This window comes from Saccopteryx bilineata, chromosome 4 (genome assembly GCF_036850765.1).
Source record: "Saccopteryx bilineata isolate mSacBil1 chromosome 4, mSacBil1_pri_phased_curated, whole genome shotgun sequence".
In the NCBI taxonomy this organism is placed as follows: Eukaryota; Metazoa; Chordata; class Mammalia; order Chiroptera; family Emballonuridae; genus Saccopteryx; species Saccopteryx bilineata.
In genome coordinates, this window is record NC_089493.1 from 76,665,203 (window position 1) to 76,692,852 (window position 27,650).

At 38.7% G+C, this 27,650-nt stretch overlaps 1 protein-coding gene across 7 annotated transcripts in view; it reads right to left on the reverse strand.

The window, feature by feature from the left end:
* Positions 1-27,650, reverse strand: part of GOLM2 (golgi membrane protein 2) — a 123,038-nt gene that overhangs the window by 67,172 nt on the left and 28,216 nt on the right. For 4 of the 7 annotated variants that reach the window (XM_066276619.1, XM_066276622.1, XM_066276617.1 and 1 more), the window contains exons 2-7: positions 23,856-23,906; positions 16,493-16,547; positions 8,853-8,955; positions 5,877-5,967; positions 1,574-1,718; positions 848-928 (exon numbers count right to left, since the gene is read on the reverse strand). In XM_066276619.1, the coding sequence (XP_066132716.1) occupies positions 848-928; positions 1,574-1,718; positions 5,877-5,967; positions 8,853-8,955; positions 16,493-16,547; positions 23,856-23,906 (526 nt within the window). The remainder of the gene's footprint in view (positions 1-847; positions 929-1,573; positions 1,719-5,876; positions 5,968-8,852; positions 8,956-16,492; positions 16,548-23,855; positions 23,907-27,650) is intronic. The other 3 variants (XM_066276620.1, XM_066276623.1, XM_066276618.1) reach the window with 1 other exon arrangement.

The following is a 27,650-nucleotide window of genomic DNA, read 5'->3' on the forward strand; positions in this document are numbered from 1 at the left end:
AGATATGAAAGAATTTGAGAAGAAAACAAACCAATACAAATGAAAGTACTAATACTTCATTTGAACCTCAAACACTCAGCCACTTCAGGCTCATACAGTCAGTCACAACCATAGCAGTAATAACTGAGTTTAAAAGAAATAAAAACAGCCAAGAATAACCACAGACATGCTATTAATGCCAATTTTCTACCATAATAAATTAGAGTAGGCAGGAAAAGATACCTATGATAGCCAGGAAATAAGGAAAACAGAGACATGAAAAAAACTGAATGAGATTAGGAGAGCAGCAGTGACACAGACTTTAAATTGAAATAAAAAAGAAACAGATACATTAATGAAGGAAGAGATATACATTGAACCAAAGTGACCATACAAGAAAAAAAGAGAAAAAAATAGTGAATAAACTATTTAAAGTGTGGGGCAATTAACTGAAAGGATAAACCAAGTTCTAAAAACCTATGTAACAGTATGACTATGCCATATTAAGACACATCAACAGAGCAATCTGGAAACAGTCTGAAAGAAATGAGCCATATGCACTTTTAGTAAGCATAAATGGCTTTAACATAGCATAACTATGTTAAAGTTATGAACAATAACACTAGAGTCAAAAAAGAAAAGGTTCAAATATGGTTGACTATCATCAAGGCAAAAACAAGTACTTTATACAATTTAGCAAAAATTTTCAAAGAATTATATCCAAAAGTCCTGCCAATTAATGGGTAATTAACAGGAAATATTAATCATACAAATATCTGTGACTTTTCTCAAGTGTTATTCAAAAAGAAAAGAGAGTCACATGAAATATAATATGATCACTTGAAATACTCTACTAATTTTTACTTACCAGTGGGAAGGTCTTCAAGTTTTGCAAGGTCATTCTCTTCTATTCCAGGCATTCCTGCATCACCACCTGGTTTGATTTGTTCTGCCCAAGTAATAAAAGATATAATTCTATATATTTCCTTACATAAATTGAATTTGAAGGAAGATAATAATCAGTTTCTAAAGCAATAAGCTATACTGACTGAATATCTATATACTTTGCTTTGGACATAGTTGTAGCTCTAAAATAACTTACTGTTCTTTTTCTACTAAAGGATCTGAATTTGAAACAACATGGCCCTGGCACGATTGGCTCAGTGGTAGAGCATCAACCTGGCAGTGAATGTCCAGGGTTCAATTCCTGGTCAGGGCACACAGAAGTGTCCATATGCTTCTCCACCCTTCCCCCTCTCACTTCTCTCTCTCTCTCTTTCTCTCTCTCTCTCTCCCTCTCTCCCTCTCTCACTTCCCCTTCTACAGCTATGGTTCCATTGGAGCGAGTTGGCCCTGGGCACTGAGGATGGCTCCATGGCCTCACCTCTGACCCTAAGAAGAGCTTGGTTGCTGAGCAATGGAGCAATGCCCCAGATGGGCAGAGCATTGCCTCTAATGGGCTTGCAGGGTGGATCCTGGTGGGGGCGCAGGCAGGAGTCTGTCTCTGCCTTCCTTCCTCTCACTGAATATAAAAAAACAAAAAAACAGAGAAAAGTCAATATCCTATTAATATAAAACAAAATAATTGTAATACCTTTACCATGTGGAATATGATTGCTTGATGGTTCTTCATTCTTTGCTACAGAATTCTCAGGTACTTTTGGAAGATTTTTAGGTCCTGCATGATTGTTTATACCCAATTCATTTCCATCTTTTAATTCAAACCTGTGGGCCTCTTGCTGTTAAATAAAGATTTGGTAACAATAAATATTTTTCAGTTCAAAACATTAAATCATTGACAAAACTATTACCTAAATGTTCTGAAACAGTTCACTTTCTAAAACATATACCATAGGTCCAAATTTCAAACACTTGGAGATGTGGGATATAATATTATTTCCTGTTCAGTTTTTATTATCAGATACAAAGTCAAAAAATAACCAACAACACCTTTTAAGTCTCTATTTACAGTAACTGGCCTAAAATGTTGGCAGAGGTCATTCCCTTTGGCTATGCTAGGGGAATGATTCTGCAAGAAGAGAGTCTTGCTGAGCACTGTAGGTTATTATAGATACCTACTGTTGGGCATTGTTCTGTGCACTATGGGCAGGGTAGGTTCTTTATAGATAAATGTTGTAATCCAGCAGGATGGCAGACAGCAGAAAATTGGCACACAGGTGGCCCCTCAAGTGTGATAAATGGCTACTGACATTGTAAGGCTTTTCCCCAAGCAGAAACAGCAATGGTGGTTAACAGGCCAATTCCTTCCCAGGTACGCAGACCACCAAAGCATAAGAAGTAATGGCAGAAAATACACCAGGTCAGTGTTCCTTCCAACCTGCTCCAAACCATATCATCTCTTTGGAAGCTTAAATTTTCAGGTATATGGTTAGGATTGACTCAATTTTATTAATGGGCCAGTTTTCTCTTTTATATTGGTTGAGCTGCCTCAGTAGAAAATTGGGAGACTAAGAGTCAAGAAGATATGCTTGGTTTGTCATATAGGTCCTATACTTAATACAGGATGGGGCAAAAGTAGTTTTCCACTTATTCGTGTGGAAAATACAATAATTAAAAAATAATAACATAAGAATAAGCTGTGTTTTGTGTACTCACATCTATAAACCTTTTGCCCCCCCCATTTAATGCTTTTATATATGGTTTGCAAACTCTAAAATACTAAAACAAACAATAAGAAATGAAATTGAAAAGTCAACAAACTTTTCCATTTAAAATAGTTTAAAGGTGTCCCTTTGATGTGTTATGTGAATGGACAATATTAAGTATTCTTAAAAAAATAAGAGGGTTTTCTAAGTACAATCCTGGTGATTTGGTAAAGGGGCAGCTAATTGTTTTTAATAAATTTTTTATTCGGAAATAATTTTAACTTCACAGAAAAGTAACTAATCCTCATCAATTTCCTTTAGTGTTAACATTTTATATCATCATGGCACATTTGCAAAACTAAGACACTAACATTAGTATACAATTGACCAAACTCCAGACTTTAGATTTCACCATATTTTTCGCTCCATAAGACACACCTGACCATAAGACATACCTAAGGTTTTAAGGAGGAAAATAAGAAAAAAAATATTCTGAACCAAATGGTGTGTTAAAATATTTAATAAGCCCTGGCCGGTTGGCTCAGTAGTAGAGCGTCGGCCTGGCAAGCAGAAGTCCGGGGTTCGATTCCCGGCCAGGGCACACAGGAGAGGCGCCCATCTGCTTCTCCACCCCTCCCCCTCTCCTTCCTCTCTGTCTCTCTCTTCCCCTCCCGCAGCCGAGGCTCCACTGGAGCAAAGATGGCCTGGGCGCTGGGGATGGCTCCTTGGCTTCTGCCCCAGGCGCTGGAGTGGCTCTGGTCGTGACAGAGCGACGCCCCGGAGGGGCAGAGCATCGCCCCCTGGTGGGCAGAGCATCGCCCCTGGTGGGCGTGCTGGGTGGATGCCCCTTGGGCGCATGCGGGAGTCTGTCTGACTGTCTCTCCTCGTTTCCAGCTTCAGAAAAATACAAAAAACATAATAATAAAATAAAATAAAATACCGTATTTTTCACTCCATTAGACGCACAGGCATTTTCCCCTCCACTTTTGGAGGGGGGTGGGAAAAGTGCGTCTTATGGAGCGAAAAATACAGTAAGTCTTTTTTTCTGTTCCAGGATCCAATCCAGGATACTACATTGCATTTAAGTCCTCAGGTTTCCTCAGCCTCCTCTGGTCCACAACATTTTTCTTCATTTGTTGCATGAAAGCAGTAAACTAGTAAGTGTAACTATATTCCAAAAGATTGTATTTATAGATTCAAAACTGTGAGTTTCCTACTATTTTCCCATCACAAAATATTCTTTGATTTTCAACCATTTTAAAATGTAATAATCATTGTTTACCCATAGGTAGTATGAAAATAGGAAACAGGTTGGATTTAGTTGGCTCCTTTTCCAGAGAGTAATTTCTAAATTACTTGGTTAAAAAAAAAAATCCCTAAATAAAGTCATGGTGCACTTTGACCGGTCACAGGAAAGCAACAAAAGACGATAAAAATGTGAAATCTGCACCAAATCAAAGGAAAACCCTCCCAGTTTCTGTAGGATGATGTGGCAGCATGTGCGCACGCACAGATGATGACGTAACACCGTGTATACAGCGGAGCAGCCCACGGCCATGCCAGTGAAGATGTGGACGGTACAGAGGAAAGTTCAGTGTGTTCTGTGGCTCGCTAAATTCGAATCCATGACTAAAGTGCAAAGTGAATATCGGCGCGTTTATAATGAAGCGCCACCACCTAGAAATAACATTACTTGGTGGGATAAGCAGTTGAAGGAAATCGGCAGTTTGGTGGAGAAACCCCGTTCTGGTAGGTCATCAGTCAGTGACGAGTCTGTAGAGGCTACCTAAGGAGCCCTAAAAAATCTGTGTGTAAGCCCACATCGAACTGTACTGAATAGGTATAAAACTGGGAAAGTTTTCCTTTTATTTGGTGCAGATTTCACATTTCTACCATCTTTTGTTGCTTTCCTGTGACTGGTCAAAAGTGCACCACGACTTTACAGACACACTGTACAATTTATATCATATAACTTTCATTGGATTTGTTACTGTGAAAAAAACCCTCAAATTTCACAGAATCAATTTGTTAGAGCAGTTAAACAGGGTATTAAAGGGTAGGGAGTAGAACAGGCAGCTGGTCTAAAGGGTAAGGGCAAGTGTGCTACTCTAAGCATCTCTCCCTTCCTACCTGTTCCATTTAAGGCAGTTATAAGGGAATAGAATTATTGAAGAGCACATTAATTAGTTAATAATATAAAAATAGCCCAGTATAGAAGAGCAGAAAGAGAGAACTACACTTGTCTATAAAAAGGGAAAACTCTCTTTCAAGCATAGGCTTGGAAGAATAGAAGAGAGCAACTTACCCCATTATTTATATGGACTTGTAATAGCACAAATGGAATAGCAAACTCTCTTCCCTTCCTTTTCTGTTCTACTATGCTTCTCTAATGATCCAGTGTCTCAGTAATGCTTTCTGCTTGTTCTCAATTCCTCTATGCCTCTAGCTTACTCAGGCCTGTCATCTTCCAGCAATCTATCCTCACATCTTAGATTGCAGACAGGCAGCAGCTACTCTACTCTGTAGATTCAAAAAATGAAATACAGAAAAAACGATGTCCTCAATATCATGCTGTAAAAGAGTAAAACAGCTAAGAATGAAAATCTAGTCTCCTTAACTTCTAGTCCTTTAGAGGAGATGCTATCAAAGAGCAACATAAATATTTTTTACTGTTCAACTTCTTTTTACTTTAAATCACAAGACTTTATACAAACCACAGTTAGATGAGATTACAAGTGTAAAAAAATGAATTTCCTAATGACTAGTAATCTTTAGATAAACTCCATTTCTAGCAGGGCCTTTATAATATATATCAACTAAAAATGCATAAATTAATTAAAGAATTTGCCACCCCAAAAATATGAATCAAAATAGTGGCTAGTGGCTAATGTTTTATTTCTAGGTTTTTTAAAAAAATTCATAATTACAGAGATTTCTAATTAAGGGGAAAGATTTTTCCATTATTTTTTGATTCTCAAAAGCATAAAGTAGGAAGTAACTGACTTTTCAGTTAAATGTTTACTTTACTTTACTTTCTGGGAAATACATTAACAGCAAAAAAAATATTTTTATAAGACAGATAAGGGATATTTAGCTTGAAATTAGTTTTAAAAGTAAAGGTTATATTTTTGTAAGTATCTAATTTCTCAACAATAAAGCCACTACAAGTTATTTTAGAATTAGGCAGGCTAGAATACTTAAAAATACAATTTTGTATGACAAAAGTACATATTTTAATTTCTAAGTAACAAGGTTTATAATAACATATTTTAAGTATTCTTTTTCATTTACCTTTTGTTCCTGTAAAAACTGGTCTGCTAACTTTTTAATATTTTCTTCATGCTGTGCTCTTAATTCCTTGATTTGTTGTCCACACTGAAAACTAAATTACAGAGTCATTTTTTAGACTATATTATCTTGTGTTGTAGTCTCAAAGTTGTCTAGAAGTTGAAAACTTACATTTATAAAGATGAAGCATTCAATTAGCAGGAGAGTGGGCAAGGGAGGACAAAGACCAGACATAAATATAACTCACAATGAAAATTCTTAAAATATTTGAATCTTTAATAAAGGATAAAGAATACAGATAAAGCTAGATTTTAAAAAAACAGAAATTAGAAAGATAAGTTTCTTTTTAAAAATTGCACTTAGTTCATTTTGTTCAATAGATTCCACATATGAAAAATGAACTAACAAGCACAATAGAGACAGACTCATAAATAAAGAGCAGGCTGACAGGTATTGGGGCAAAGTAGAGGTGGGATTGAGCAAAATATAAAAAGAAAGAAAAAACTCATGGACACAGGGAAAAAATTGCATTTATAAGAATCAACTGTCAAAGCCACTTTAATCACAGAATAGAAAAATACTACAGAGGAAAAAACTGTAGAACCAAAATATAGTAATAGATGAGAAAAAATTATGAGAGTTAATAGGAGGGGCAGAGGATGATTCATCCAACAGTTAGTACTTTAACAGAATAATAAACCATAAGAAGAGCAAGAATAGAAGAAACTAATAAAGATGAGACTGGAATCATTAAGAGAAATGTAAAGCAACCAAACAGACACTAAGACTGAATTTCCACTGCAAAGTAGTCAAAGGATACAAATAGATTGTTCATGCAAAAAGAAACAAATAGTTAATACACAAAAATATGTTAACTTTCACCATTAAAATGCAAATTAAATTTCCTACAGGTATTTACAGTATTCTTATATTCATAAAATACTTTATTCCTATACTCGCAAAAATAAGTTAGAATTATAAAAGTCAAAGTTGGTGGGACTATGGGGAAATATTTACATTATAAGTTAGTACAGTCATGTTAGAAAGCAATCTTTTGCCTGGCCTGCAGTGGTGCAGTAGATAGAGTGTAGACCTGGAATACTGAGGGTGCTGGTTTGAAACTCTGGGCTCACCCGGTCAAGGCACATATGACAAGTAAGCAACTTGTGTGAAGCAACTATGAGTTGATACATCTCGCTCCCCACCACGTTTTTCTGTATTTTTCTGAAGTGAGAAGCGGGGAGGCCGAGAGACAGACTCTCACATGCACTGGACCGGGATCCACCCAGCATGGCCACTAGGGGGCGATGTTCTGCCCATCTGGGCCGTTGCTCTGTTGCAACCAGAGCCATTTTTTAGAGCCTGAGGCAGAGACCATGAAGCCATCCTCAGTGCCTGGGCCAACTTTGCTCCAATCGAGCCTTGGCTGCCAGAAGAGAAGAGATAGAGAGAAAGGAGAAGGGGAAAGGTGGAGAAGCAGATAGCGCTTCTTCTGTGTGCCCTGGCCGGGAACTGAACCTAGGACTTCCACACGCTGAGCTGACGCTCTCTACCACTGAGCCAACTGGCCAGGGCACCCATCACCTTTCTGTAAAATCAATAAATAAAATCTTTAAAAAAATAAGAAAGCAATCTTTCATATTTTGTATGTGAAAAGAGTGACAAAAGCAATAAAGCATTCTATGTCAGGAACTCTGTATTTGAGAATATACACCAGTGAATAACATAAGAGAGAAAAAATCCTTTTCTCATAAAAAGTTTTATAGTTGGTAGTCATAATAGTGTAAGAAAAGGAAAACTACAATAATGGTTCAGCAACTGGGAGAGATTAAGCAAGCTTTGGTACATTAACAGGTTGCAATAATATATAAACTCTAAATATGTTAAACCTTTAATCCTATAAGTGTATGGGAAATTGAGTATTGTTAGATTCAAATACATGTATGTAAGTGGATGCATATTGGTAACCTACAAAAGTAAAAAGTTAGAAATGGATAAATGGTACTTTAAAACATGGCAAATCTAATTTTTGGTGTGCAGACCTAAAAAACACCTTTTACTATAAAATCAATTAAAGATACAACAAAGGTCTTTAAAGAGTAATTGCTCGAAAGGCCCCTAAAAAGTTCCCTAAACTCATCATCAACTAAGTGTAGCAATGTAAGCAAAGGGCCTGAAATAAAAGGCAAGAGAAGCAACTAGAACTCAGTCCTCCACTCTTCTGGGGACCTCTCCCAGTGCTGTCTTCTGGATATTCCTTGAGAAGACTCATGAATCTTAATCTGCTTTCTGTCTTTGCCACATCTAATTCAATAGAACTCAGGCAAGATTTTCTATATTACACAGGCAGATACCACATATCATGTAATAGATATTTTTATGGTGTTAAATATATAAAAATAAAAGAGTATGGTCTTCAAAGAGGCAATAGAAAATCAATTTAAAAGACCTAAGAGGCCCTGGCTGGTTGGCTCAGTGGTAGAGCGTCGGCCTGGCGTGTGGAAGTCCCGGGTTCGATTCCCGGCCAGGGCACACAGGAGAAGTGCCCATTTGCTTCTCCACCCTTCCCCCTCTCCTTCCTCTCTGTCTCTCTTCCCCTCCCGCAGCCGAGGCTCCATTGGAGCAAAGATGGCCCGGGCGCTGGGGATGGCTCCTTGGCCTCTGCCCCAGGCGCTAGAGTGGCTCTGATCGCGGCAGAGCAACGCCCCGGAGGGGCAGAGCATCGCCCCCTGGTGGGCAGAGCGTCACCCCCTGGTGGGCGTGCCGGGTGGATCCGGGTCAGGCGCATGCGGGAGTCTGTCTGTGTCTGTCTGTCTCCCCAGGTTTCTAGCTTCAGAAAAATACAAAAAAAAAAAAAAAAAAAAAAGGCCTAAGAAAATGAAAGAAGAGAAGAAAAAACAGAAAGCAGAAGGAAAACATGAATTGTCCCAAAGTAAGACAAATATTCCTGATTCATGTCTGTTGCACATAGTACCTTACCTCTCATATTCTAACCTCTTCACAAGGTAAGTATTGTTCTTCCTATAGTCCTGTAGCTGGTCTTCTTGTCGAAGAAACTCCTGACGAAGCTCAGCAAGTTGCTCTAGCCACACAAGGTAAGAATCAAAGAAATAAAGTTTACTCACTTTAATGTTTCCTAGTGAGAAGTTATGGGATGTTTAAAAATTATATATACTTCTCAATTTCTTTAGTCAGTTAAATTATATAAATAGTACCCCATTTAATTGCCTTGGCATATAACATTTGCTTTTAATACAAGATAGTCCTGCCTGACCAGATGGTAGCACAGTGGATAGAGCATCGAATTGGGACACTGAGAATCCCGGTTCAAAACCCCAAGGTCACTGGCTTGAGCTCAGGATAAGGGCCACTGGCTTTAGTGTGGGATCACAGACAGGGCCCCACGGTCACTAGCTTGAACAAGGGGTCGCTGGCTCAGCTGGAGCACCCCTACCCAGTCAAGGCATGTATGAGAAGCAATCAATGAACAACTAAAGTGATGTAATTACAAGTTGATGCTTCTCATCTCTCTCCCTTCCTATCTCTCTCTAAAAAAAACAACAAAATCAAACAACAAAAAAAAACCCTCAGAGGCTTTCACATCTATAAAAAAAATTACACATCTTTTCACATTATATAGACATATAAGCTGTGAAAAAAGAAGGAAAAAAACCCCACCTACACACGGCATTAAACCTACCTGCTTTATAAAAGTAGGCAGGAAAATCATTTTTTTTAGACATGCTTGCAATAGGTACAGAATTCAAGGTTTCTTTTTCATTTTAAATCACATTTGACTCCCAACTTAGATGCCAATCACTTTAGATCTCATTTCTGGTTCTGCTACTGATACTAGGTCCACATATACCAAAATTCCATTTTCAAAGCTCATAATTTCTAGACTAGGGCTGAAAGTTTTATTTATAGTGAATGATATAAAATTCAAAACTGGAAAGTAAATTAGAAGCCAGGCCAGATACTCTTTTGTGAACACCTATCCATAATCAGTGACCCCACATTTTCTAGAACCACTGTCCTTCATCTGATGCTATAAATAAAAGAAATTCAGCCACAGAAATATCATTTTCTTAGAAGATGATTAGAAAATTAGCTAACAGCCTTAGCAGTTAAAAGTAGTTAAGGAACTCTTAATTTTTACAAAGGAGAACAGAAGTCTATTCTACATAAGCAATATCCATTAAGACTAAAATATAGTGTCTACCTATAATGTACCAATATTATAGGTATAATCTCTCTCTCTCCTATCTAAAATCAATAAATAAATTCTAAAAAAAAATAATAGTAATAAAATAAAATATCGACCTTTCATGAAGGCTTATAGAATTAGTCTTATTACTTCAAAGGCACTCCAAAAATGCTTGGGATATAAGTTTTTAAAAAAACACATGCAAACATCTATTTATAATGTAATTATCGATATATAGAAATATAATGTACAAAAATGAACTAAAAAATATATCAAAGTGCTACTAGTGATTATGTTTACTGGTGGAATTCTGAGCACTTTATTTTTTCCTCTTTCTAGATTTTATTGTGGCACCCTATCTGTGGCAATGACAACAAATAAAAATTTTGAAGTCACATGAATATTCACTTAGGTATATAAATAAAAAGTTTAACTATATGCATAATAATAGCTGTTATATAATAATCAGGTATGGAGAGTAAATAATTCACATAAAGTACTTGTATTTAGTAAATATGTTTAAAATATTCAAGCCATATTTTTTATTTTAAAAACATTTAATTGAGATATAACATTGTGTAAGTTTAATGTATACAACCTGTTGATTCAATTCACTTACATATTGTGAAATGATTACTACTGTAGCATTAGCTAACACCACTATCATCTCACATAATGATCATTTCTTTTCTGTGATGAGAATTTTTTTATTTATTTATTCATTTTAGAGAGGAGAGGGAGAGACAGAGAGAGAGGAGAGACAGAGAGAGAGAAGGGGGGGAGGAGCTGGAAGCATCAACTCCCATATGTGCCTTGACCAGGCAAGCCCAGGGTTTCGAACCGGCAACCTCAGCATTTCCAGGTCGACGCTTTATCCACTGCACCACCACAGGTCAGGCCGAGAATTTTTACATGTACTCTCTTAGCAACTTTCAAGTATATGAAAAAGTATTGTTAACTATAATCACCATGTTCTATGTTAGATTCTCAAAATTGCCCTGACCTGTGGTGGCGCAGTGGGTAAAGCGTCAACCTGGAAATGCTGAGGTTGCCGGTTCGAAACCCTGGGCTTGCCTGGTCAAGGCACATATGGGAGTTGATGCTTCCTGCTTCTCCCCCCTTCTTTCTCTCTCTCTCTCTCTCTCTCTCCCCCCTCTCTATAATGAATAAATAAAAAATCTTTAAAAAAAAAATAGATTCTCAAAATTTACTCACTTTATAACCAAGAGTTTGTACACTTTGACCAACATCTCCTCATATCCTCCTCCCCCTCCCACCCCCATACCATGGTAACCACTATTCTAGTTTCTGTTTCTATGAGTTCAGTTGAGCCACATTTTTAAATTTCTCTTCCTAATCTATTAATTTTCCAATATGTAAACATGGTGGATCTCTACAGTTTTTTACCCATTACCCCTACTTGAGATAAAAGTAACAAATCTGAGGTCAAGTATCCCTAAATAACATATTCAGCTTGTTACTGATCTCTGGCCCCATTTCCTAAAATAAAGGGCCAGAGGTAGCAGAAGCTCTGGCCTCTCTGGCTTTGGATGTTGGGTCTACAGAGACAATGAGATCCCAACAGATGGCAGTGACAAAAAGCTTTGTGTTTATGGTGTTAGCCAATTCAGAGAATCTGTGCTCAGGCAGGAAATGTTCTAGAATTAAAAAGTTACTGTAATTTAATATATATATATGATATAACTATATATCAGCACTACCTAGCAGCTATTAGGGAATAGACTACAATAGGTGATCTTTAGGACTCATGGAGACTTCTTTTTCCTACACAGTAAAATAAAGTTAGCTAACTTTACCCTCAGAATGAATCTGAGGTTTTATTATGATTTCAAGATTTAGGATGGCTTCTCTGCCTCTCCACAAAGGTCATAACAATATTTGAAATTATTTTATCAGGAAATAAAGTTTTCATTTCTAAATGGAGATAAATGGCTTAAAATATAACTGACAAAGAAAAATAAAACATCATTATGAGTGAGTTCCAGGACCTGAAAAATGCCAGATTTCATCCTGTTTGAATACAGGCAATATTATAAAACAGAGAACTAACTTAGTGTTTTGAGTGGTCAAAATAAAGGTTTAAAAAAGGAAAGTGAACAGAACAGAAAGCAAAACTAAAGACAAAATTTTCCAATAACACAATTTTACTTTCAACTGATTGCCATGTTTGTTTCTCTTTGCTTTGCTTTGTTTTTTAAATCCAAAGATATTCTGTGTCTAGTGTGGCTGCTTTAGGTCAGCACAGCAAGATTCCCAGAGTAAGTAACTTAACATGAGGTCAGGTCTACGGATGACTGTGCAGGAACTTCAATCTCAGTGACACCAGGGTATGTTATAAAGGGGCATGGCCATACTCCCTCAATTCAACTTCAAAAGATTGGAGATACAGTTAAGAAAGGAGTGGCCTATGAAAAAGAACGTATTTACTTCCAGAAAATTTTTTATTTCAAATTTTCTTTAAGTAATAGGTGAGCTATTCAAAATAAATTAGTGTATACTAGAATATTCATTATGTCAGGAATTTAAAAACAACTTTCATTCCTCTTATTTTCATGAAAATATAACTACCATAGGATTTTTTAGGGTCTTAGTGTATACTAATTCCATTATATCCAGTATTATTTTCAATCAAAATAGTCAAATGTGGATTTTATAGTCAACTTATCAAAAAGTTTGTATCAGCCCAGGTTGGACAACTCAGTTGGTTAGAACGTCCTCCTAATGCACAGAGGTTGCTGGTTCAACCCTTGGTCAGGGCACATCAAAAGCAGATTAATTTTCTGTCTCTCTCGCTTTCTCTTTCTGGACAATAAATAAGTAAATAAATAAATTAATTTAATTAAATTTTAAAAAGTTTGTTTCCGTAGAAATAGTTGCCAAGGTACAAAAGTGACACTAATAAAATTCAATCTTAAAACTGCACTGAAATCAAAAGTTGTTAATTTATGAGTTTAAACAAAGCCTTTTCTCTGCTAAAGAGTATCATATAAAATTTCAAAACATCTCAAGATCTACTTCGATACATACTGTACAATAAAGAGTTTTACACAGGCCCTGGCTGAGTGGCTCAGTGAATAAAGCGTGGAATTGGTACACTGAGGTTGTGGGTTCGAACACCAGTCAAGGCACGTAGAAGCAATCAATGAGTTCACAACTAAATGGGACAACTAAGTGAAACAATGAGTTTATGCCTCTCTCTCTCTCTCTCTCCCTCTCACACATCAATGAAAAAATAATTTTAAGGTTTTTACACAGTAACACAGGTTGTCATTTTCTTTGACATATACTAACAGAAGCCTCAAGATTTCTTACTCAACTGACCTACTATTGAGAAATATTACTTTGATGACAAGCAGAATTAATATTACCAGCTTACAGTTATTCTGTGATGACCTCAAATTTCATAAATATATCTTTATTTTATAACCATTTTGAACCTCTTTAGATAGAATTAGATAATATATTTTTATCATTCTCTTAGAGAAGCCAACCTGACCTGGCTTTGTAATTTATTGAAGTCTTGCTGTCATCTAGCGAAAAGGCATTGGTGAGATATATATTCATTCTTTATAACCAATCCTGGTGGCAAGAGAAAACGAAGGCACAGTGAAATCGTGTGACTGCCCACATCCCACAGTGTGATACTCAAACACACCACAATAACTGTGTTCTAATTCCAAGTCCAAAGACATTATTTCAACATGACTTAGTCTCAGTGTATGTTTAGTTTTGTTTCTTTGTTGGGTTTTTTTGTTGTTTTTTGGTGTTTTTTTTTTTTTGTATTTTTCTGAAGCTGGAAATGGGGAGGCAGCCAGACAGACTCCCGCATGCACCGGACCGGGAACTACACGGCATGCCCACCAGGGGGCGATGCTCTGCCCATCCGGGGCGTCGCTCTGTTGCGACCAGAGCCACTCTAGCGCCTGGGGCAGAGGCAAGGAGCCATCCCCAGCGCCAAGGCCATCCTTTGCTCCAACGGAGCCTTGGCTGCGGGAGGGGAAGAGAAAGACAAAGAGGAAGGAGAGGGGGAGGGGTGGAGAAGCAGATGGGTGCTTCTCCTGTGTGCCCTGGCCGGGAATCGAACCCAGGACTCCTGCACACCAGGCCGACACTCTACCACTGAGCCAACCAGCCAGGGCCGTATGTTTAGTTTTATTATTGTCCCACCCTTCTATTAAACATAGCATATACTAGTTAGAGAACTCTCTGTGGTTAAAGGGTTTTTTTTTAAATAATAGAGAAATCTTAGCACAATAGAAAAACAAAGTTGCAAGCCAGAAACAGCACCAACAGTGTGGCATCTTCTATTATCCTAATGCACTCCTGTGAGTCCAGAAGAGAAAAACACAGGGACACAAATGTATCAAAGATAAATGTAGCCACCCAGGAAGCATTTTTCTAACAGAAAATCAAAGCTGCTCTAAATCACAGATAGTAAAAATTTAATAATTCCTAATTTTGGGTCATAACACAAAAAAAACACTTCCTAACCCAGGGGTTGGGAACCTTTTTGGCTGAGAGAGCCATGAACGCCACATATTTTAAAATGTAATTCCATGAGAGCCATACAACTACCCGTGTATGTTATGCATTATCCAATAAAAATTTGGTGTTGTCCCGGAGGACAGCTGTGATTGGCTCCAGCCACCCGCAACCATGAACATGAGCGGTAGGAAATGAATGGATTGTAATACATGAGAATGTTTTATATTTTTAACATTATTTTTTTTAATTAAAGATTTGTCTGCGAGCCAGATGCAGCCATCAAAAGAACCACATCTGGCTCGCGAGCCATAGGTTCCTGATGCTTGTCCTAATGATTTTGCTAAATGAAAGCAAAACTTCAATAAATTACCAAGTCAGCTTAGGTTGGCTTCTCCAAGAGGATAAAAATATATTACTTAATTCTATCTACAGAGGTTCAAAGTGGGTATAGAATAAAGATATATTTATGAAATTAGAGAGTATGTATTACCCACATACATAAACTTAAAGGCACTGCATGCAAAGTTTTAAAATACATAATGTTATAATGAAAGGGTTTGAGGAAGAAGAGTGGTCCTCAGACCCCAAACTCCAAATATGGCCAGCAACAGTGTGAAGTAATGTAAACAAAACATAGAGCTTGTTCTCCTTAGCCATTCTTTCCCAAAAAAGCTTTGGGCATCTCCTATCACTTCATCTAAGTGAAAAAATATGTATCTTCCCAGAATTCTAAGTAAAAAAATATGTATGTTCTCAGAGTATCTTAAACATTAAGTTTGGAGGACCTGTCCAAAGCATCCCTAAACCTGAATGGATTATTTTAGCAGATTGGACACAGTACAGAGGGATCACCCCTTACCTTTTCCTTAGAAATTTAATGGCCTCTGAAGGTATAGCTTAATTTTCTTTGGGGATTTTTAAAAAAACATTTCATTGGTCTGACCATGCGATGGTACAGTAGATAGAGCATCAGCTTGGGAGGCTGAAAACCTAGGTTTGAAACCGTGAGATGAGTGGCTTGAGTAGGGGCTCAGCTGGCTTGAGTAGGGGCTCACCAGCTTGACACAGTGTCACCAGCTTGAGTGTGGGATCAAAGACATGACCTCATGTTTGCTGGCTTGGGTCACTGGCTTAAAGCCCAAGGTTGCTGGCTTGAGCAAGGGGTCACTGGCTCAGCTGGAGCCCTCTTCATATGGTCAAGGCACATATGAGAAAGCAATCAATGAACAACTAAGGTGCTGAAACTATGAGTTGATGCTTCTCATCTCTCTCCCTTACCATTTGTCTATCCCTCTCTCTCACTAAAAACAAAACAAAACAAAACAAAATATTTCACTGCATGAACTCTGCCTACAGCACCAGATTAAAATGCTGGCCTCAAATTTTAACTTTTATCTATTATATATAAAGCAATATTAAAAATTTTTTATTATATCTTAAGACTAAAGGATAAATGTTTGTCATCAGAGGAGCTTTGTTGAAAACCTTTATTTCACCTGAACAGGAAGTGGCACAGTGGATAGAGTGTTGGCTTGGGATGCTGAGGACCCACGTTCAAAACCCCAAGATAGCCGGCTTGAGTGCAGGCTCATCAGCCTGAGCTTGCAATCATAAACATTAATCCACGGTTGCTGGCTTAGCCCAAGGTTGCTAGCTTGAGTAAGAGTTCCTGGCTTGGCTGGAGTCCCCGCACCCTCCATCAAGGCACATATGAGAAGCAATCAATAAGCAACTAAGGTGCCACAACTATGAGTCGATACTTCCCATCTCTTTTCCTTTCTGTCTGTCTTTCTCAAAACTACAACAAGACTTTATTTAATTGATCTGTTTTACTAGTCTTAATTCTTGAGGATTTTAGACATTTAGTGATCTTTGTTTATCTTTAATCTGTAATTAAGTTTCTTACCCTTTAAATGATGTATGTCTGCCATCTGATATGATATGTTGCTCTGTAGTTTAACCTGAAAAAAATTAAGTTCTCATTTTAGTAAAGAATATATAGTTCTGTTCATATTTACTTTTTTCACATTCACTTTGTGTTTGATCATAAACATGAAACAAAAACCCTTATAGTATGTACACTACTTCTCTCCAAAAAAATAAAGATAAATTGATATTGTAATACTCATTTTAAATTTGCACAAGAATATTCATTTTACTTAATATATAGTTTAACAACTTTCAAAAGTTTTAAAGTTTCTATTGAATATTGCTTAATGGTATGTTTTTTCAAAATCTTACCAGAAGAGACCTCTTACTAACTTTATATTATAAAAGAATGAATTGCTTGATTCATTAATGTCAAATCAAAAGTAATTAATGCTTAGCATACTTCCATAGAATAACAGATATTACACAGGACTCACTGCTGTGGTCACTGTACTCTAGGAGAACAGGAGAGTACTGTTGTATTTTATATGACAGAAAATGTTGGTCTAAGCCAGAGGTGGGCCTGCGAGCCAAATCTGGCTTGCTGCTTGTTTTTGTAGGGATGGCTAGCTAAAGATGGTGTTTACATTTAAAAAAACATAATTTTTTCAATTACAGTTGACATTAAATATTATATTAGTTTCACCTGTACAACATAGTGATTAAACATTTATATAACTTAAGAAGTGATCCATCCATAAGGGGTTTTTACATTTTAAATGGTTAGGAGGGAAAAAAAATAAATAAAAAGAGTAAGAATATTTTGTGAATTTTGTGAAATTCAAATTTCAGTGTCTATAAATAAAGTCTGATGGGAAATAGCCACACCCATCCACTTACATTGGTCTATGGCTCCTTTGGGGCTACAGTGATTTTCACAAAGACCACATAGCCTGTAAAGCCTAAAGTACTTATTATCTGGCCTTCTACAGAAAAAAATTGCCAATCCCTGGTCTAAATTAATAAAATTACAACAGAGAAATAAATCTATATGAAAGATATTAAAGGGAAAGAATGAATCGTCTTCTCATGTGATCAGGTGTAGGAGTAAAAGAAGCAATAGCAAGGATGATGTCTATTTCTAAAACAGGGGGGACTTGGATACGTAAGATTGCAATACTTCAAAATAGGAAAACACAGGAAAAACAAAGTTGGAGTAGGAGGAAGAAGTATGGAGATGATTTTTCAGATTTGGACCTGTTGAATTTGAAGGCACTTGTGACATACACAAAAGAGCTTCAGTAGGCAGTTGGGTAAGTGGAGTTCAGGCCCAGAGTCAAAGAATCATTAGCACAAATACGGCAATCAGGAAATGAGATCACAGATGAAAGCTGCAGAGGCAGTAGGAAAAACTAACACCAACAGATATGATCAGTTGATCACTAAGAAGGCTCTATAATAACTTCTAATTATCCTGTGTTAACTTTCTTTCCCACTTTCTTTATTTCATAATTCATTGTTGTTGTTTTTTTGCATTTTGCCCCTCCAAAGAACATAACCATCCTTTACTCTTGTTTTCAACAAGTTTCTATTACTTTGTTTTTTATCCATTTTTACGATGCTATTCCAGCTACTCTGTACTTTTTCCCCCCTGTATTCTTTATTTTAAACTTGCTTTTGAAATTGCTAGGGAGATGCTATTTTCGAATACAAGGCTATGGGTGGCCTAAACTTTCCTGGTTTGTCTCTTTTATATCTTTATATCCTTACAAACTTTTTAAGGGAGGATGGGAAATTCAATCCACAGATTACAAAAGTAGTAAAGGGTTATATGGGCAATACTGCTTTATTCTTATTGCTTTAATTTTCTCTTCAATCTTCTTTATTGAGAATAAAGACACTGATTCCCATGGCTCATATATGAAGTCATCATATTTCAAAAAGCTGGTTTGGAATAATATTTTTTACATGGTATTAAACAGAAAATAGCATATTTAAATAAAAGCCTTTACTTAATCCAAGCATACTGAATTTCTTTCCCACCCCATTTCTTTGCTATGTAAGAATTTTTCAGTTAGCTTCTCAGACCCCCTTATAGCATATTGTTTCATTGGCATCTCATGATCTCTGCTATTCCTCTCCATCTTTCCAAAAATTCTGAGAAAAATCTTAGATTCAGTAGTTAGTATTATCAGCAGGAACGGTCACCAATTTCTTTTAACTTCCTATTAACACTAGTTACACTGTGCTAGTTATCTCACCTTACATTTATGCCTTTGAACAGAGGTGCCAAGAATTTGCTTGAAGCTGTCATAGAGCCCACCTGGCAGATCATTAAACCCAGAAGTTCTCTTTCAGTCACAGTAATTTTATTATCTTGCTCACTTTTAGAATCTAGATGTCTGCTACTAAATTATCTGTTCATCTTTTTGACATTGCAATATCACAGGCATCTGATCCCTTTTCTCTCCACATGTATACCCCACCGCCCAAATTCTTTTCTTTTTATAAATAAATTTTTATTTTAATGGGGTGACATCAATAAATCAGGGTACATATATTCAAAGAAAACATTTCCAGGTTATCTTGTCATTTAGTTCTGTTGCATACCCATCACCCAAAGAGAGATCGTCCTCCGTCACCCTCTATCCAGTTTTCTTTGTACCCCTCCCCCTCCCCCTCTCCCTCCTTCCCTCCCCCCACCCCCCGTAACCACCCCACTCCTGTCCATGTCTCTTAGTCTCGTTTTTATGTCCCACCAATGTATGGAATCCTGCAGTTCTTGTTTTTTTCTGATTCACTTATTTCACTCCACATAATGTTATCAAGATTCCACCATTCTGCTGTAAGTGATCTGATGTCATCATTTCTTCTAGCTGAATAGTATACCATGGTGTATATGTGCCCCATCTTCTTTATCCAGTCTTCTATTTTTTTTTTTTTACAGTGATTAAAAGCCTTTAGGCAAACTCTTGGCCAATACAGCAAGAATCCATAAAAGAGTAGTGTCCTTAACATGTTCACCAAGTCCAAGTTGGCCCCATCACCATGCCAAATTCCTGAAAAATGCACCCCAACCACAGTTCAGTCTGTTAGGAGCTGTCACAGGGAGCAGGAGTCCAGGAAAAGTCCACATCCAGGAAAAGTCCTCATGGCACTGGAATTGTTGTCACCATTCTATACTTTGCAGCTCATGTCCAAGTCCCAATGACCGCTGCTTCTAGCTGGTAATGATTCAGGTAGACTGGAAAAGCCATTTGCAGCATGTGTGGATATGGAGCTTCCGTTCTCCTCTGCCTGGAGAGATGAGACCAGGTTGCTTTTCCCTGGAGCTCTGCGACTGTGGCATGGTCAAGAGAACCTTGGGATACACTAAGTCTCGGTGTGGCTTCTTCAGTGTCCCAAATTCTTATCTAGCTTTTAAAATGGTTTGATAAAGAATTCTTCTAGCCTGACCAGGCAGTGGCACAGTGGATACAGCGTCTGACTAGGACGCTCTAAACCCCAGAGGACCCAGGTTCTAAACCCCAAGGTCTCCAGCTTGAACGCGGGGTCATAGACATGATCCCAGGGTATCTGGCTTGGGCCCAGAGGTCACTGGCTTGAAGCCCAAGGTCGCTGGTTTGAGCCAGAGGTCACTAGCTCTGCTGTAGCCCCCAAGTCAAGGCACATATGAGAAAGCAATCAATGAACAACTAAGATGCCTCAATGAAGAATTGACGCTTCTCATCTCTCTCCCTTCCCATCTGTCCCTATCTGTCCCTCTCTCTGACAAAAAAAATAAAATAAAAAAGAATTCTTCTAACATTCAATGCTGTCCTTTTAAGAAAATCTGAAAGTGTTTTTACTCACCACAACACTACCTCCCCCCTTTTTTTTTTAAATGAAAGAGACAGACAGACAGGAAGGAAAGAAGAGAGATGAGAAGCATCAACTCGAAGTAGCGGCATTTGAGTTGTTCACCAATTCCTTCTCACATATGCTTTGCTTGGGGGCCTCCAGCTGAGCCAGTGACCTCTTGGTCAACCTAGCGACCTTGGGCTTGAGCTAGTAGCGACTTTGGGCTTCAAGTCAGTGACCTTTAGGCTCAAGCCAGCGACCATGTGACCATGTCTATGATCCCAAGCTCAAGCTGGTGACCTCGGAGTTTCAAATCTGGGACCCTCAATGTCCCAGGTTGATGCTTTATCTACTGTGCCACCCTAGTCAGGCACCATGACACTCCCTTGTGTATAAAGCAATAACTTAATTTTGGCTTTAATCTTATGTTTTCTACCATCTTTTTCAAAAAAGTTTTTTAATTGATTTATTTTATTTTTAGAATTAATTTCTTTATTTTTAATTTATTGAGATGACATGGTTCACCAAACCATATAGGTTCCAAGTGTACAACTCAATACCACACCATCTACACATCGCATTGTGCACCCTTCACCCCAGGCAAAGTCTCTTTCCATCCCCATCCACCCCTTTTGCCCTCCTCCTCTTCCTCTACCCCTCTCCCTCTGGTTGTTGCCACCCTGTTGTCTGTTTGGCTAATTCTTTCACCTTGTTTCATCTAGTCTTCTCATTGCTCTCCCCTCTGATAGCTGTTCACCTGCTCTATGTGACCCTACCTCTGTTTCTGTTTTGTTTATCATTTTGTGTTCATTAGAGTCCACATATATGTGAGATTATATGGTATTGGTGTTTCTCTGACTGGCTTATTTCACTTAGCATAATAACCTCCAGGTCCATTTATTGATTGATTTTAGAGAGACAGAGAGAGGACGGGAGGAAAAGAGAGCAAAAGAGAGAGAAGCATTCATTTATTGTTCTGCTTAGTTGTGCATTCATAGGTCACTTTCCTGTATGTGCTCTGACCAGGGATCAAACCTGTAACCTTGGTGTTTCAGGACAATGATTTAACGAACTGAACTGTTTTCTACCATCTTGAGTCTGTTTTAAAAGACTTCTCCCGGCCCTGGCCGGTTGGCTCAGTGGTAGAGCGTTGGCCTGGCGTGCGGGGGACCCAGGTTCGATTCCCGGCCAGGGCACATAGGAGAAGCGCCCATTTGCTTCTCCACCCCCCTCTTCCTCTCTGTCTCTCTCTTCCCCTTCCGAAGCCAAGGCTCCATTGGAGCAAAGATGGCCCGGGCGCTGGGAATGGCTCCTTGGCCTCTGCCCCAGGAGCTAGAGTGGCTCGGGTCAAGGCAGAGCGATGCCCCGGAGAGGCAGAGCATCGCCCCCTGGTGGGCAGAGCGTCGCCCCTGGTGGGCGTGCCGGGTGGATCCCGGTCGGGCACCTGCGGGAGTCTGTCTGACTCTCTCTCCCCCCATTTCCAGCTTCAGAAAAATACAAAAGACTTCTCCCATTTGGTTTCTAATTTTTAATATTTGCTTTAATTTCTTCAAGTTTTTTCTTTTTTTTTTTCTTTTTTTGACAGAGACAGAGAAAGAGTCAGAGAGATGGACAGACAGAAAGGGAGAGAGATGAGAAGCATCAATTCTTTGTTGCATTCAGCAACCCCGCAACTCAAGCTGGATGAGCCTGCACTCAAGCCGGCGACCTTGGGGTTTCAAACCTGGGTCCTCCGCATCCCAATCGGATGCTCTATCCACTGTGCCACCGCCTGGTCAGGCTGATCCTTATTTCATAAAATAATTCTCATGTCTGGCTTCATGGATCCCTTTTCGGTTACTTTCAGGCATTTCCCAAAATATCTTTATTTACAATATGCAAGAAAGATATCAAATAATTATTTTATTTTCTCTTTCAAATTTCTTTTGTAATGACTGATAGGTGTGGATGGATAGACAGATAGATAGATGATAGATAGATAGATAGATAGATAGATAGACACACACACATTCCAAACAGCCCCATACTCTTGCCTAATTTACATCTATGGTCACATGAATTTCAACCTAGATTCTAATATCTCCTTCAAAAATCCACAGTGCTCAAAACGCCTTACCTGGCCCCAGAGCCTCAAACTCAGTCTTTTTTTTTTTTTTTTTTTTTTTTTTTTTTTTTACCACACAGTGTTTATCAGAAATGACAATTCCATGAGAATAGGAAGTATGTCTCCCATTCATCACCTTGTGTCCATCATCTGACACCAACACTCAGTAAATGTTTGCCGAATGACTCCCTAGACTTTTATATTCCATACTCTTCGTACTACATATCCTCCTACCTTAAGTTGTATATTATCTGTATTTGTATAATTCTAATTATCCTTCAAGACTTCTTCTGAACTCCCACATTTACTTCCCATTAGTTATTACCTTCATTGCCCTAGGTTTTACTTTACTTCTCCCCTTCTGTAATACTTGTTTCTCTGGGACTTGGAATCCATCTATAACAGGCTGATTGTCCATCCTCTTTGGCTTTTTCCACGTTAATCTCCTAAAATGTGTTTACTATCCTTTCTGAGACCTCTTCTTTTTTTCCTCTCCCTCTGAGGCCTATGTTCATTTCTTTTCTTTTTTTTTCAGTAAGAATTATCTTCTGATACTGTCTTTTTTTTTTTTTTTTTTTTTGTATTTTTCTGAAGCTGGAAACGGGGAGAGACAGTCAGACAGACTCCCGCATGCGCCCGACCGGGATCCACCCACCATGCCCACCAGGGGGTGACGCTCTGCCCACCAGTGGGCGATGCTCTGCCCCTCTGGGCCATCGCTCTGTTGCGACCAGAGCCACTCCAGCGCCTGGGGCAGAGGCCAAGGAGCCATCCCCAGCGCCCGGGCCATCTTTGTTCCAATGGAGCCTCAGCTGCGGGAGGGGAAGAGACAGAGAGGAAGGAGAGGGGGAGGGGTGGAGAAGCAGATGGGCGCTTCTCCTGTGTGCCCTGGCCGGGAATCGAACCCGGGACTTCTGCACGCCAGGCCGACGCTCTACCACTGAGCCAACCGGCCAGGGCCTTCTGATACTGTCTTATAGCACTTCTTGCTCATCTACAGCTACTTCATTTATTTTCTTTTTAATCTTTCTTCCTCCAATAACTGAAACTTAACCTTTATATTTCCACCACCTCTTTCTGAAGCTCTTTTATTGCTTTCCCTATCCTACATGGCTACTCTGAGTTAATTTTGGCAGTTGTTACCAGTTCAGCTGCTTTACTTCCCTTTTCATTCTAGGACCTTGAAAATGGCTCAACTGTGCATGCTTCACTTTCATTATGACCTTGTTCCTGGGCAATTAGCACAATGATGACCACCGATCCCAAAGGTTATACATAATTGGCTTTTTACACATGTCATTTCTGGCTCCTTTATCTCCACACCAGATACATTTTTCTTGACTATATCTCATGCTCAGCTGATCTGTATGGACAATTTTATCTTCTTTAACATAACTGGCAAACCTGGCTGATACTCAGAATCACCTGGGTAGTTTTAAGAAATATAAATTCTTGCCTCCCCATTCCAGTGTGATTCAGTAGTCTGGGGATGAGTCCAGGAATCTTTCTAAAAAAAAAAAGGAAAGAAAAAAGAAAAAGCTCAAGTAATTCTGATAAGCAGCCAGGTTTAGTAATTACTCATCTAAAGTACATCTTTGGCTGCTACCTACCTATACAAGCTGAGTCAAAATGGAGTATCATTAATAATAACTAATGGGGCCCTGGCTGGTGGCACAGTAGATAGAGTATAGTCTCTGAGAACTGAGGTCACTGGCTTAATCCCAGGTCACAAGCTCAATCCCCAGTCAGGGCATGTATAAGAAGCAATCAAGGCCCTGGTTGGTTGGCTCAGTGGTAGAGCATCAGCCCAGCGTGTGGAAGTCCTGGGTTCAATTCCCGGTCAGGACACACAAGAGAAGCGCCCATCTGCTTCTCCACCCTTCCCCCTTTACTTTATCTCTCTCTTCCCCTCCTGCAGCCAAGATTCCACTGAAGCAAAGTTGGCCCAGGAGCTGAGGATGGCACCATGGCCTCCGCCTCAAGTGCTAGAATGGCTCTGATTGCAAGGGAGCGACTCCCCAGATGGGCAGAGCATTGCCCCCTGGTGGGCATGCCCGATGGATCCTGGTTGGGTGCATGCAGGAGGAGTCTATCTGACTGCCTCCCTGCTTCTAACTTTGGAAAAATACAAAAAAAAAAAAAGAAGCAATCAATGGGTGCACAACTAAATGGAATAAGTTGATTCTTCTCTCTCTCTCTCACCCCCCCTTTCCTCCTTCTTTTCTCTCAAAATCAGTGGGAAAAAATAATAGTAATAATAATAACTAATGGATATTAAATGCTTATTTTGTGCCAGATCTTTCTCTAAGTACTTTACAAGTCTTATTGCATTTAATTCTCACAATCACCCTATGAGGTAGGCTATCCATTTTGCAGATGAGGAAACTCTGTCTTCTATAATATGCCTACAGTAGATTCTAGATATTCTTCAAAGCAGTCCCAAACCACAGCCTGTGTTCATGACCACTGTGCATATACTAAATCAGGTAGGTGATTAACCTTGTTTTCTTACTACTCTTGCATTGCACATATACTATTCAGACAACATTCCAAAGACACCTGCAACTTTTACTTGATCTATTAAAGGAGTAGTCCCCCTGGAAGCAAGCATTAGTTTAAGTTATACTTTTACATTTTTAAAAAGAATAAGCAAGGTCTTTGGTCTTGGTTCACTATGATGAATCAACACAAAGTTTTTTTATTCATTCATTGATTATTTTTCAATCAGTCATTTATAAAGCATTTACTGAGTATTCACTATGTGCTAGGCCTAAGGATACAAAATATTTAGTCTTGGTCTGTTAAGAAAAGGAATCACAAAGAACATTACAGCCTGAATAGGCAGTGGCACGGTGGATTGAGTGTCAGCCTGGGACGCGGATGACCCAGTTTCAAAACCCTAAGGTCTCCAGCTTGAGTGTGGGCTCACCAGCTTGAGCGTGGGATCACAGACAGACCCCGTAGTCACTGGCTTGAAGCCCAAGGTCACTGGCTTGAGTAAGGGATCACTGGCTTGGCTGGAGCCTCTCTGTCAAGGCACATATGAGAAGGCAACCAATGAACAACTAAGGTGCCACAACTATAAGTTAATGCTTCTCATCTCTCTCCCTTCCTGTGTGTGTGTGTGTGTGTGTGTGTGTGTGTGTGTGTAAAAAGAAGAATCACTACAAAGTTGGTTTATTCATTTATTCAGTCAATCAATCATAAGGAAAAGATTTACTGAACACCGAAGTGGAAGACACTGTAGGCTTAGAAATACAGCAATATACAAGAAACACGGGAGAGGTCTGGGTACAGGATACACATTTGGAGTCATCAGAATAACTTAAATTTTCTGAGTGAATATGATTACTTAGAAAGAGAAAAGAAGAAGAGACAAGGATCTCAGACAGAAAACTGAATAATGAATAGAAGTGAAGCCACCAGAGGAGATAAAGAAGAACTGAGAGAAGAAAAAGAGGAGAATCTGTTTCATGGGAGACAAGAGCATAAAGTGATGGGTAAAAAGATGCTGACATATTAGGAGTAGAAAGAAAAAATGCAGGTGTGAACAAAGTGAATTCTCTTTTCAAGAAATCTGACTGTGAAGGGGAAGAAAGACTCAAGTATTTTTTAAGTGCTGAGGAGAAAGTATAGATAGATTGAATTAAAAAAGGAGAATGCAAAATAATAGTACAAGGCCTTTGAAAAGGTAGAGGAGATTGGATCCAGAGAACAAGTGGAGTGGCTATTTCTGGAGAAAGGATGAACCTCTTTTTTTTTTTTTTTTTTTAACTCTAACAAGGAGAAAAGACATATGGGTAGAGATGTAGGTATGCCTATAGATTTGATAGTAAAAAATTTTTCAGTTCTGATGCAATTCTTGGACAAGCAGGAGAGAGATCACCTACTGGGCTTGAGGAAGAAGAAAAGGAGTTTGGGGGAGTGGGGAAATGGGGGAAGTCTGAGGAGGGTATAAATTTGGAAGTTGTGGGAACAGGTGTGTGGACTATGAAAATGTAATTTGTAAGGTACTGCTGAAAACTAAGTTCAGGTAGCCCATCATAAATTTCTACAAGTACCAGTCTGGTTATAAGATTTCCTGCAGCTGTGCTTGAAATAGACATGTAAAGAAGGGAATAATAGAAAGAAACTAAACTGAAACAAAAGAATATAGCCTCTTAGCTCAAATGAGGAAAGTAAAGAATGAACAGGGCCGCTGGAAAGGAAGAAGGAAAGGATCAGCAGTCCAGATGAAGTTGAAAAACTACAGTTGTCCAACAGTTCTAATCACTTTTTTTTATCTATTCTCCCACAAATATTTAAGTTTGAAATTTATAAACTTTAAATTTCAAAGATTTGAAAAATGTCAGGTTTATGTTAGAACGAATTAATAATCAAGGCCTTTTGTAGTCATTAGTGTTGACAAATATTCTTAGTTCTCATCTCAGGTACTTTGTAGATTGCCCTTCCCTATTCCTTTGAAGTTCGGTTGAGAGAGGGGCAAAGAAATGTGAGCAAAGTGACATGAATCACTTCCAAGCATAAGCAATTAGGAGGAACACAATTTATCCCTCTCTCATTACCACAGCAACCAATGTTTCCCATGGTGGCTTCTCAACTAGCCTGGGTCCCAGAATGAGGAAGATACAGAGCAGTGCCTCCATTCAACCCACAAAGGGTATATGTTAAGTAAGAGATAAATTTTAAAGCCATGGAAGAGGGGGTACATGGTGGGTCACAAAAGGGGAAAAGTGAATGAGAGGTAGGTAGGGAAAGCAAGGCAGACCTGGAAAGTATGAGGCCAAGAGTCTTCTCCTCACCTGCCATATCCCGCCCTTAACACATTTCCAATTGGACCTCTCACGAGTCCTTGAAACTTGAAATGAAAATAATCAAAATAGTTTTTCCACAAATTAGTAGCCCTTCCCAACTTACCCATTACCTTCAGTGCCATCTTCAACCATTTGATTCTGCCTCTTCTCTCTTCTCATACTATTCACCAGCCCACTGATGCCTAAAAAACGGCATGCATTCATGCTCCACACAAGCTGTCACCAAGTCCTGCCAATTTTTCTCAGATCACCCTTAACTCTTTTTATGTTCATGGCAACCACCTAGGTCTACATGGACTATTCTCATCTAGCTGCACTAGAATATAATAAGATTCATAACAGCAGAGATCTTATTTGTTTGGTTAGCCCTGTAATCCGCTGGCACATTGCAGGCACTCAACATTATTTTCAAATACAATAAATAAATGAGGAACTCT